Raw genomic sequence first — 12819 nt, 5'->3', positions numbered from 1 at the left:
TTGTTTATCTTATTTTTTACCATGCACTATTCCTGCTCATAGCAAGCCAAAAATGAAGTAAGGTGGTTTATAAAATGAAGAACATATATTACAAGTGAGTCATAAAATTAGGAAATGGCTACTTGCCAGTAGCCACATAAATTATAGAGAAAATGTATTTTCTACAGGGATAATTTGTTACAGAAATAACAAGTATTTATTAAAAGTATTAAAATAGTAAAAAAAAGTGACCCTTAGTCAATATACAAATTCATTACTTGGAAACATGTTGTTGCAGTCATAAATTGCTATCGAGTCAATTCTGACTCATGGCAACCCCATGTGGGGAGAGTAGGACTGCTCCAAAGGGTTTTCAAGACTGCCCTTTCAGAAGCAGATCTCCAGGCCTTAGTTCCAAGGCACTTCTGGGTGGATTTGAGCCACCAACCTTTCTATTAGTGGTCCAGCACTTAACCATTTGCACCACCAAACAAAACGTATATCAAATACATAATGGAATTAGAAACTGATCCATTTTAATTACTTTTAGGTGACAAAATCTGAGAAAGAAATAAAGATACAATTTCTCATGCAGACACCACTTTTATTCTTTAATTGTATACAAACTCATTGCCGTCGAGCTGATTCCAACTCATAGTGACCCTATAGGACAGAGTAGAACTGTCCCATAAGAGTTTCAAGGGAGCAGCTGGTGGATTCAAACTGCTGACCTTTTGGCTAGCAGCCGAGCTCTTAACCACTGTGCGACCAGGGCTCCCTACCAGTTATTGAATATGGGCCATCTACATGTGTTGTTCCTACTACCATGCATTCATATGGTCACAAATTTGTGAGTCTTTTTACCCTGTTAGGAGGCATTTTGTTGGGATGTAGCTGCTTTTCTTCTTAATCTCTGTTCTCTACTTGTGTATGTTTGTCTCCTTGTAGCCTAATAGTGGGATTCAAAGGCATACTATCATTTTACATTCTTTTAGCAAGAGGGGAAGAGCAGCGGCTGTTTCTTCATTTCCTGGAAACTCTCTCTAGGAGCCAGGGACTCTGGGAAATTTTCCAGCGTGACATCTGGAGAGAGTGGGCTGAAACTGCCACACCCATCTGTACATCTAGGAGTTGGTGTAGCCTGAAGAATGGGGAAGAAGAAAATAAACAGTTTTTCTTACTCCTGGGCTAGATAGTATCCCGGCTTCAGCATTTCATAAATCATTTAAAAGGGAAGAAGGGAAGTTGTGATGGGTTATTCTGCTCTTCATTCAATAGTGGCAGCAGTAAGCAAAAACAGTATACTACATCAGGTTATAAAGCACACTTACATTTTAATAATTATAAACATAGCATACGTTCTTTGGACCTAACTGGGAAAATATGGAAAGCAAGAAAGAGTTTAATGTCTCTGAAACCGTTTCTTATTCATAGATTTTTTTAAAGGATAAAATGAGACAATACACATAGCCATTAATATAGAACCTGGCATGTAATAAGTGCTCTGTAAATGTTAGTTATACAAAGTTGTATTACCAAAATGTAACAACTGTTAAAATTTTGATGCATTTCTACCCAAACTTTTTCTATGCAATGCTAACTGCACTTATTTTAATCATAAAAATACTGGACATAGAATTTTTTGTTTCTAGTCATAGAATAAAAAAAACTTTTTAATGGAAGTATACACAAAAGTACACAAATCGTTAAATGTACAGTTCAATAAACTGTCGTAGCTTGAACATACCTCAGTCAGCAGCATCCAAGAAATCCCTTGTGTTGCCTTCTGGTCACTAATTGCACCCTTGCTAGAATAACCACTATCCTGATTTCCAACAGTATAGATTAGTTTGTCCTGCCTTTGTATGTTTCATTCGTGGGATCACATTGTGCTATGTTTACAATTCTGACCCTTGTTCTTTTTCATCGTTTATGATGTACTAATAACATCTACCATGTCCCTAAAGGCTATCCATGTACAGGCATTCTGCAAACACTTTACAGCAATTTCTTATCTGCACAGCAAACCTCTGGAGTAGATATTAGGTATCACTTTCAATACGGTTCAGGGAACTGAGGCTTAGAGAAAATAATTAACTTGTTCAAGATTTCATTGTTTAGTGAATCCTGGAGCCAGGACACAAACCTGTATGTGTTAGGTCCAAAGGCCATCCTCATAATACTCCGCTATACCACCTCTTCATAAACAGCTTATTCCAAGGCACAGCAGTGCTGGCAGCAGGATTAAGGGTCAGGTTAAGTGCTTGGACCCCAGAGCACAATCCCTGGCTTAAATCCAATTTTGCTACTTAATAACTGTGTAATCATGGACAAATTTCCTACCTCTCCTTTTCTATTTCTCCATCTGTGGAAGGGGGATAATAATAGTACTAAAACCTCATAAGATTGTTTTAGGAATTAAATGAGTTAATGTTTATAAAGCACTTAGAACAGGGCCTGGTACATAGTGCATTAGAAATTCGTTAAATAAAATGTTATCATATGTTCTTCAGACGAACCTTTTTCAAAGGCTGACTAGTATACCACTGAGTGCACAGAGCCTAATCTACCTATTTTGCTATCATTGGTTGTTTCAGTTTTTTTCATTGTTACAAGCAAATTTTTAGTGAAGATGTTACTCACTGTTCTTTTTGGTTTTGTGGGCATTTTTCCTGTGCATACATGATTTTATTAGCTACAGACTGTGCCTTCTGGGAGTTCACTGAAGCCCTTGAGTGTCTGGCTCTTCAGAGGAGCCTGGCTAACTGCCACTTCACTGCTGAGTGGGAAAGGAATGTTTTGCTTAATGTCTTCATTTCATATCCTGTTCAAGGCAACAGAAGTGGCCTGTTAAGACATAAAAATTCCCTTAAACTGAGTATGTTATACTAATGTATTTGAGGCAGGGATACCTTATATTACTAGAAACGAGAAATATCTGAGAGGCGAAATTCATTACTGGTATAAACCTCTACCTTTCAAAGAAGAACGCTGGATATTAGCATAGAGCACTTTCTGAAACTTAACGATTGTCTAACGTTCATGCTGGCCTCCAGGAGTCTCATGATTAACATTTCCAAGCAGATTATTAATATCCAGGAAATGCTTAGTATTTTAATTGCTGTATGCTTAATTGAGGATGTGAATGATTTAGTAAAGAACGAGTACATGAACTTGAACAAAGGAAAGACTGTTTCTCTACTAGGCAGAGCAGCACCCCCTAATGACCATAGTTGGTAATTGTAAAAAGTTAAACTTCGGAAACAAAAGATTTTTATAAACTTGTCATAGGTTTCGACTAGCAAAAGAAAGTATCTTTTCATTAAAAGGCGAAAAATAAGCCACGTATTTTCAGAATGTGAATAAAACCCAGATAGCTCTAAATTAGATGACTTTCTTTAGAAATATTTAAATTCTCATTTTATAATAACCTAAAATTGAAGTTTTAATAAAACTCTTTCCTATTTCACAGGTCAGAAAGGGTTCTTTGTTTGAAATTATTTCCTTTCCAGCAAAGACTGCTTTGACTAGCATAATATACGCTTCATATGCAGCACTAATTTATTTGGTAAGTTAAAAAAAATTACTAGGATCTCGAAATGAATATAGTAATTTTATGTAATGTTAAAGGTATACTCTCCAGTCCATTTATAAACTGAGGTACCATTCTGTTGTTGAACAAAATAATTTTACATTATAAATTTACTTTTCTGATGAGTCTAGGTTAATCTACCATAAACCAACTTGCCTAAATAACTAAAATTATTTTATTTTTATAAAATTTGTTAGCATTTGAAGATTTGTGGTTCAAAATGTTTTAGCTTCACTTTCATTTAGCTTCAGCGTTTTGTTGCAGTCATTGTGCTATTGTTAGTAGTTTATCATTTTGGGCCTATGACTTTGGGAGACACAAATATTAGTGCATTTTGAGTTACAAGTGATGTGCATGACAAAAACATTATTAAGTATTTTATAAATAATTAGTGGTTGTTTTCTTTTAATCCATTTCCGTTTATGCTGTTGTTGTTAGGTGCCATTGAGTCAGCTCCAATTTATGGTGACCCTATGTACAATAAAATGAAATGTTGCCACTTTCCCAATTGTCAGTATGTTTGAGCCCATTGTTGCAGCCACTGTGTCAGTCCATCTCACTGAGAATCTTCCTTTTTTTCACTGACCCTCTACTTTCCCCACCACGATGCCCTTCACCAGGGATTGGTCTGTCCTGATAACATCTCCAAAATAAGTGAGACAAAGCCTTGCCATCTTCACTTCTAAGGAGCATTCCGGCCATACTTCCTCCAAGACAGATTTGCTCATTTTTCTGGCAGTCTGTGGTATATTCAGTATTCTTCACCAACATATCAATGCAAATGCATCAATTCTTCTTTGGTCTTTCTTTTTCATTTTCCAGCTTTCACATTTCCATTTATACTTACTGTGATTTTTTTAAGTATAATAACATACACAGAAAAAGTGTATAGCTCGATGAATTATCACAAAGTCTTTTTATCCTTGTACCCCCCAGGTTGAAAACAAAACCTTACTGTCATTCCAGAAGCCTCTTTATTGCCCACTCACAATCACTACTCCCTTGTATAAAGGCAACCACTATTTTGACTTCTAATGCCATAGTGTGCCTCTATATGAGTTTTACAGTATATGTATTATTTTTGTTAGTCTTTTTTTGCCCAACATTATCTTCGTGAGATTCACCTGTTGCCTATAATAGTAGTTTGTTCATTTACATTGCTGTGTAGTATTCCATTGGTCAAATATATTACCATTTACCCATGTTCCTGTTAATGGACATTAGCATTATTTCTAGTTTGGGACTATTATAAATAAGGTTGCTGTGAATATTCTTGTACATACCTTCTAATGAAGTTGCTGGGTGATGAGTTATGCAAGTGTTCATCTCTGGTGGATACTGCCAAACAGCTTTCCATAATGGTTTTAACAATTATACTCATTCCAGCAGATAAGAGTCCTACTTGCTCTGTATCATCGCCAACATTTGGTATTGTCAGTCCTTTTCATTTTAGCCATTCTAGTGGCTACGTACCTTTTCACTTCTCTGACACCAGCTACAACATGCAGCACTCCTTTTTCTGACTATAGCCACCTGGAGCTAGGTCAGATATCACAAGTTAAAAAGACACCATTTTTCAGACCAGCTGCCCATGCAGCACTTCTTTCTCTGACCCTAACCACCTGGAGCTAGGTCACACCTCAGAAGGTAAAAGGACACCGCCCTTCAGACTGCCAAATAAACAGATGCCAGCCACAAGCTTGGGAGTCTTTATACTACCCTAACTTCTGACCTGCTGGCTACAAATTCAGCGGTTTCCCTTTACCCCTTCTTGATGCCAGCCTAAGTTTAGGAGTCCTCCCTGGGCTATCTCACTTGTGACTTGCTGGCTCCCACTGCTCCTTTAGTTTCCATAATTCACTGGAACAACACAAAACTCACGGAAAATGCTTATACCTACTATTACAATTTTATTGTAGAAAAAAAGGATACAAACGAAGAGACACGTAGGGTGAGGTCTGAGAGGGTTCCCAACGTGAAGCTTCATGAGTCTCATTATGTAATGCAAATGTAACCCTTTCCCATGAGGTCGGCTGATACTGTGAGGTGGTCTTTCTGGAGTGACCAGCCCCTCTTCCCTGATGTTGGTCAATAACACGAGGTGATCATGAGGTATTACACAGTGGGTCTTTCTGGACTAGCCAGCCTCCGCCCCCAAGTCACTTCATCACCTCACCTAATCTGTTAAGTGTGGCCTGGAATCCTTATTGAAGACACTTCAAGGTTTTTAGATTTCATCTCTCAGGAACTGAGGGCAAAGACTAAATTCTTTGGGTAAGGTTAATGCAAACCCACAGTAATGTTATCTCATAGTGGTTTCATTTGCATTTCCTTGATCATTAATGATCATATCTTTTTTGGATTTTTGTATGTCTTCTTTTGTGAATTCCTGTTAAAGTCTCTTCTCATTTTTCTATCAGGAGTTGTCTTTTTATTATTAATTTGTTCTTTATATACTCTAGGTACAAGCCCTCTTTGGTTATATGTGGGCAAATTTCTTTTTTTATTCTGTGGTTTGCCTTTTCACTCTCTTAGCAGCGTCTCTTAAAGCAGAAGTCCTTAATTTTAATGTAGCCAAATTTGGTAAGCGCTTCTTGTATTTTATGGAATCTTGACCTACCCCCGGAAACCCTGGTGACGTAGTGGTTAAGTGCTACAGCTGCTAACCAAAGGGTCGGCACTTCAAATGCACCGGGCGCTCCTTGGAAACTCTATGGGGCAGTTCTACTCTGTCCTATAGGGTCGCTATCAGTCGAAATCGACTCGACAGCACTGGGTTTGGTTTTTGGTTTTGTGACCTATCCCCAAGGTCATAAAAATATTCTCCTGTTATAGTCGAGTAACCTTACTATTTTACCTTTTATTTTTGGATTTATAATCCATCTAGAATTGATTTTTTGTGTATGGTATCAGGTTAGGGTCAGGTCCCCCCCCCACCCTCCCATGGATATGCAGTTGACCCAGCCCAGTTTATTGGGGAAAAAAACATTTCCTTTTTCTATTGCCCAGAACACTCACTTTGTTATAAATGAAATGTCCCTATATATGTGGGTCTGATTATAGACTCTCTGTTCTATTCAGTTGGTCTATTTACTCTTCCACCAGTTCAACACTATTATTTACACGTGCTTTATAATAATCTTAATAACTGTTCCTTCCAACCCATGAACATGGTATATCCCTCCATATCTTAGGTCTTCCTTAATTTTTCTTAATAATTTTTACAGTTTTTTCTGTTGGAGGTCTTGCACATTTTTGTTAAGGATTTTTGATCATATTGAAACAGTAAAAATGATGAAATTTTCCCATAATTATAGATTCAATGCAGTTCCAGTTAAACTCTGAGCAGGTGATGTGTGTTTGTGTAAATTAACTAGCTGATTCTAAAATATATAGGGAAATGCAAAGGGTCAAGAATAACCAAGACATCCTCGAAGAATAACAAAGTAGGAAAACTTAATTTTAAATTTATTAAATCACAGTGTTAAAAATACGTGCGTTGATCAAATGAATATTTTGTATGTTTTTTAAAATTTCTGAGGAGTCTTCAGTATCTTAAATGTGAATCTTACACCAAATTGACATTCAGCCCTGCTAGGATGACAAATACTCTGCAAAAAAATGGGTAGGATTGAAATGATTGTGGTGAAATTAAAACAAACTAGACTTAATCCAAAATTAAACTTTAAAACCTTTCTCTCATGCAATTTGTCATGCTATAAACTTTGTAAGTAGGTAATAGAAACAATTCTTTAGTGATCTGATAATTAATTGGTCATATATGTATCTAAGGCCTAGGAGAGAAGGCAAGGTTGGAGTTATGGTTTTGAAAGCAAGTAACATATACACATATAGAAAGTTAGTGTCAGTGACTGGAACCTTGCTAAGTGAATAGAGTGGTAAGTCAGACAGGAGGTGAGCAACAGCAACATTTAAGGTGAGCAAAAAAAAGGACTCCATGAAGGAGACAAAGAAGGGAAAAATAAAAGTAGGAAGAGAATCAGGACAAGGTATCAACATAACAGAGGCTTAGGAAGTTGTGAGCAGTCAAATGTCAAATACAAAAAGTCAAATAAAAGGAATATTTGAAAAGTGGCCATTAGATGGTGTGGTAAAGATGTTGGATTTCACCATATTGAGAACTACTTCAATGGAGTGGCAGGATAAGAAAGAGAAACAAGATTTGGGGGTGAATAGAAAATGGTAAAATGGCAATCATAAATGACTTTGGTTTGACCAAGAAATGAGCATGTAGCACTCAAGAGGAAACAAGGCCCCAGGGAATTTTTTTTTTTCTTTTCTTTGATTGTTAGGATGGGAGATACTCAAGCATGTTATAGGTTGTAGGGGAAAAAGCCAGTCAAGAGTGAGATGTTAAAGAGAGAGGGAATAATTAACAAAGATGGTAGAAAAACTCAGTTGCCACTGAGTCAACTCTGACTCACGGTGACCTCTCATGTGTCAGAGTAGGAGTGTGCTCTATATGGTTTCCAATGGCTAATTTTTCAAAAGTAGATTGCCAGGCTTTTCTTCCAAGGCAACTCTGTGTGCATGCAAACCTATAACCTTTCAGTTAGCAGTCGAGCATGTTAATCCATTTGCAACACCCAGGGACTCAAAAGATAGTACAGTATAAGTTAAAAGCAAAGGACTGGGCTTCCTAACTTTTTTCCATATCGTGGCATACATAGAAATGATATTTGGGGTAAATGGATGAGGTTTTCATCTAAAGGTGATGGATCTGAGAGTCTCTGAGTTTGGATACATTCAGGTGCAAGAAACAAAATACCTGATTGGCGGTGACTTAATCAATAAAGATATTTAAATATTTCACATTTAAATATTTCTGGAATTAGGCAGTTCCCAGGTTTGTACAGTTGATTGACAACGTCATCAGGAACGTGGGATCTTACCGTCTTTGTCCCCTGCTATCCCATTTGTTGTGTTTTGTCCTTAGGCGTATTGCCTCTTGCTCAAGCATCACATCCGTATCAGTCTACAAAGTAGGAAGGAAGGGAATGGATAGAGGCAAAAGAAAAAGATTCCTTCCTTTTATCTAAAAGAAAAGACTTTTCCAAAAACCCTTCCCAACCTTCTCCCCGGCAGATATTCCATTTTTTTGCATTGGCCTGGAGACAGTCACATGGTCACACATTTAAATGCAATGAAGTCAGCAAAAGCATCTGGTACTTCTCCACTTCATAGTGGAAGGCAGGCAAGAAAGGAGGAAGCAGGAGGGCAGGAGAAAATTGAGGCTGTTCAAGCCAGATGGTCTCAATCCCTTCTCTATTATCTTCTTTAGGAAATTCTTTTAAGTGTTTATACTTCATTATATCACCTTCGGGTATCTCTTCTGTAAAGGAAGCTAGTTTCAGTCTCATATTTCATGTATTATTCTCATTGCTTGCCTTAAATATTTGACATTATCATTATCCTCATCACTATAATCAGGAAAGACTTATTAACATCGCCATTAATAAACTTTCAACGTTCAACAGATATATAGTAATTCCCAATTTTTGAAGTTATTTTTCACTACATGTTTGATTCTGATACCATTCTCCTGAAAGTACTGAATGACATTTTTTTAGGGAAAGTGGGTCACACTTTTGCTTAGAATTCATTCATCTACTAGCTTACTAGATTCTTACCAAAATGTTTATGTCCTTCCTATTGCACACATGAGTATAAGCAAAGTCTAGGGGCAATGAGGAGTTAAAACCAACCTACCCTGAGATATTAACAAATGCCATCCCTCAGAATGTAATTCATTTAATTAATTCCAGAGAATAAAGATGGATAAACATATAATAAATTGGGTAAAAAAGATATAAAGCACATCACGTTCTAGATTTTAAGTTTCCATCTACATTGTGGTATAAGAAGTTAAATTTAGAACCAGGAATCCATCTTCTGATGCTCTCATGTACCAGGGATTCCTAAATGGAAGTGGTTCTTTATTAGAATATGTAGATTAATAATTTTATGTTAAACACATTTTATTATACTTAAAGGCAGTAGCTTAAAAGGAAACCTTACTTTTCAAAAACAATTTTTATTATATAGACAGTCTGTGTTAATGCTGTGTTGAAGAAGGTAAAGAGAATTTTCGAAGAAGAAGACTCCATAAGGCAAAACAGAGAGGAGAGTGAAAACCTTAGAAAAGCTTTTTCTGAGCCTGTGCTTTCGGAGCCTATGTTTCCTGAAGGTGAAATCACAACAAAACCTTACAGGTCATTGCCGGAGAAGCCGGACAACATTTCAGATCGCCCCAAGCTTCCTGCTAATAAGTTGAGTAATAAGATCCAAGTTTTACATTCTGTGTTTGACCAATCAACTGAAATGAATGAGTGAGCAAATCCGAGCGTATCACTGATCTGGGCTGGAGTTATCTATCTGCTGGCACACTTCATCTGACAAAGCTATGGGTCTAGTTTACATATACTGAATGCTCCGCTTTTAATAAAAGGAGGGGGGACTACTACTAAAATGTCGTTTGCTCTAGTATTTATATGGTAGAAAAAATAAAACGAACCTTGATGTAGAATATACCTATGACTATAAGGTATTTTTAATGAACAAGAACTGTCACCTTTTGGTGGTTTAGACTTCATTCTGTGGTTTATAATAATTTTTTTTTTAATCAAAGACCTATTTTGAGTGTCTTTCCAAGTATTTATCTGAGGTAAAAACCCTATCAAAATGCTACATATTCTTTCCAGAGAAAATAAATGGACATTTATTTTCTATCTGCAGGCTGCATAGTTTGAGTTGCTCTATTTACTATCAATTCTTCTATAACTTATCTGTAAAGTTATGAAGAAAGGACTTGCAATTCCTAAATGTCACAAATTTATAAAACAAAATATTATTTGCAAATCTGATTAGAAGATTTCTGCATACAAGGACAAGTCATGACATGACATTTTTTATGGCCAAATTTAGAGAAACAATTCAAACTTAGGGCTAGAAATAAAACCTGTATTAGTCATTGTTGCCACTGGGTCCTGAAAAAAACTGTTTCCGTAATTGGTCCTGCAAACCAGGGCCACGTCTCTTGCCTGTAGGAGGTACGCTGGTTTCTTCCATGTATTTCAAATTCTGGACACTCTGGACCTGGCCTGTCATTAGAGGGAGACCTGATGATGCATTAGTCAAGCGTTTGGCTGCTAACCAAAAGGTCAGCAGTTCGAATCCACCAGCCGCTCCTTGGAAGCCCTATGGGGCAGTTCTACTCTGTTCCATAAGGTCGCTATGAGTAGGAATCGACTAGACAGCAATGGGTCAGTCATTAGAGGATTTGCACCTGCTGTAATAGGCTGGGATACACCCATCCCGGAGATGGTACATTTCCTATGCCCGGTAAGTAGCTGCTGCTATGAACAGTAATTATAAAGACCTCAAGGCTGGCTCATTGGTAGTCTGAGAAATGAGTAGCAAGTGCTGTGTGCCTTCATGCTATCCATAAGCTGACAGGTAAGAAAACGTAAGAATATGTAGCAAGGGGCTAAGCAGAACCTTTATGATACATACCTAATTCACAATTTTTACAATACCCAAGGGAAAGATTCCAGGTAGGCCCCTTAGAATGATTAAGTATCAGGTATGGAACCTTAATTCAGTCCACACTCAGATGACTCCCACGCCTTGAGACTAGGTTCCAGTCTTGATAAACCGCTCTCCTCCAGTGTGGAGTCATAATCTGCCCACCCTAATCCTTCTGGTCCCACTTATCCCCAGCTCCTACTCTATGATGAGATGCTGAGTACTACATGATCAGCACCCAAGGTGTTATTCTAAATATTTAACAGCTAGTACAGCCTAGGCACTAGGCAGCCGGAACAGCGCCGGCCATAAATAACTGGATGGCAAAACCATTGTGGGCCAACTGAACATCAGCCATGTCTGTGACTAGGCAGAAAAGACTCAGAGAAAACGGAACTCTAAAACACTTCTCTCTCAGACATTTAGTTGTACACACATGCACAAAAGTTCTCAAAAAATAAAAGTCTATATTTGAAAACTTCATATATACATCAAAAGCACTTTGGCCCACTGTACATAAGACTTCACACCTGTGTTGTGGCTGCCTTCTCACCTGTCTGCATTCACTGGAGAGAAACCGAGCCAAGGTTTATTTGGTTTTGATGTCCGGCACATTGGGAAGTTTCTTATTTTTAAGTTCAGCATGCGTATTGATTCCATTTTTGGAGGCAATTTTTAAGATTTAAAAAGTCTGCTACATATTTGTAAAAATGTTTTACAAAATTGTAAAAATCATACAGTTAAGATTTGAGCATTTCAATGTGTTTAAATTTTACAAAAAAAAAAAAAAAAGGACTAAAAAATAACAATCCAATAGTGGCAGGAAAGCATGAAGATACAGATGAAATAACAATGCTGGGATGCTACAAACTCTTGAAGTTGGGCGATGTATATACACATGGGGTTCATTGCACTATTCTGTTTACTTTAAATATTATTTACAATAATTCAGACTAAAGTTAGTTATACCAAATAGGGATTCCTTCCAGATAATTTATAATTTTGCCTACTAGATCTTACTAGATCTTATTCATTGCGGATGCTTCAAATGATTTTTACCCTACTTAATTGAACAGTCTATAGAACTATCACCTTCGGGTTCCAAACCATTTTAGAGGACTTGATAAGATGTATTCTGTAGATCCTGGTGACAATCCTCATATTATACTAAGTACAAGTGCATTTAAATCTCTTAAATTTCTGACTTCTAAACATAGGTAATAATTGTGCCTGTGTTGGGAGAAAATTTATCATCTTTGGTATTGAAGCAAAGCATACTCGGTCTTTTTCTTTGCCATATATTCTTATAATGAAGGACTCTGAATTACTTTGAAGTCTCCAGTGGCGTAATAATCAGAGTCACATTTAAAAGGCTCTTTAGAAAGAGTCACATAAAGATTCCCGTTGTCCGCTGTCACTGTATGAATCCTTTGCTTTATTCCTTTGGAGCACCACTTGGGTTTTGCTGATGGATCTTTAGGGTTTATAGACTGATACAGTCCTTCTCCTGTTGCCAAAGTAATTTTGTATTTATGCCAGGGGCAAACAATACAAGACCGTCCATCAAAATCCTGGGGAAGAAAATAACTGATTTAATAGTCTGATGTTTCAACTATTCATGAAAGTATCATATTCAGAGCCTGTTGCAGAAGAACTAGGTTAAAGAACAGGCCAAAAAGCTTTTCTTTTTCCCTCCCATTTAC

The 12819-nt window shown here is 37.1% G+C and overlaps 2 protein-coding genes across 6 annotated transcripts in view; one reads left to right on the top strand and one right to left on the bottom strand.

Moving 5' to 3' along the window:
- The window catches only part of SPATA9 (spermatogenesis associated 9), a 37328-nt gene extending 27400 nt beyond the window's left edge, over positions 1-9928 (top strand). The window contains exons 4-5 of the mRNA XM_049868503.1: positions 3452-3547; positions 9638-9928. Of these exons, the coding sequence (XP_049724460.1) occupies positions 3452-3547; positions 9638-9925 (384 nt within the window). The 3' untranslated portion in view covers positions 9926-9928. The remainder of the gene's footprint in view (positions 1-3451; positions 3548-9637) is intronic.
- The window catches only part of RFESD (Rieske Fe-S domain containing), a 33016-nt gene continuing 20674 nt past the window's right edge, over positions 478-12819 (bottom strand). For 3 of the 5 annotated variants that reach the window (XM_049868445.1, XM_049868451.1, XM_049868479.1), the window contains one exon: positions 9102-12687. In XM_049868445.1, the coding sequence (XP_049724402.1) occupies positions 12421-12687 (267 nt within the window). In that variant the 3' untranslated portion in view covers positions 9102-12420. Of the gene's footprint in view, positions 1121-7054; positions 7183-8484; positions 8568-9101; positions 12688-12819 lie in introns of those variants that run through there. The other 2 variants (XM_049868461.1, XM_049868471.1) reach the window with 2 other exon arrangements.

This window comes from Elephas maximus, chromosome 2 (assembly GCF_024166365.1).
Source record: "Elephas maximus indicus isolate mEleMax1 chromosome 2, mEleMax1 primary haplotype, whole genome shotgun sequence".
NCBI classification, from domain to species: domain Eukaryota; kingdom Metazoa; phylum Chordata; class Mammalia; order Proboscidea; family Elephantidae; genus Elephas; species Elephas maximus.
This window is presented reverse-complemented; position numbering and strand designations above follow the sequence as displayed.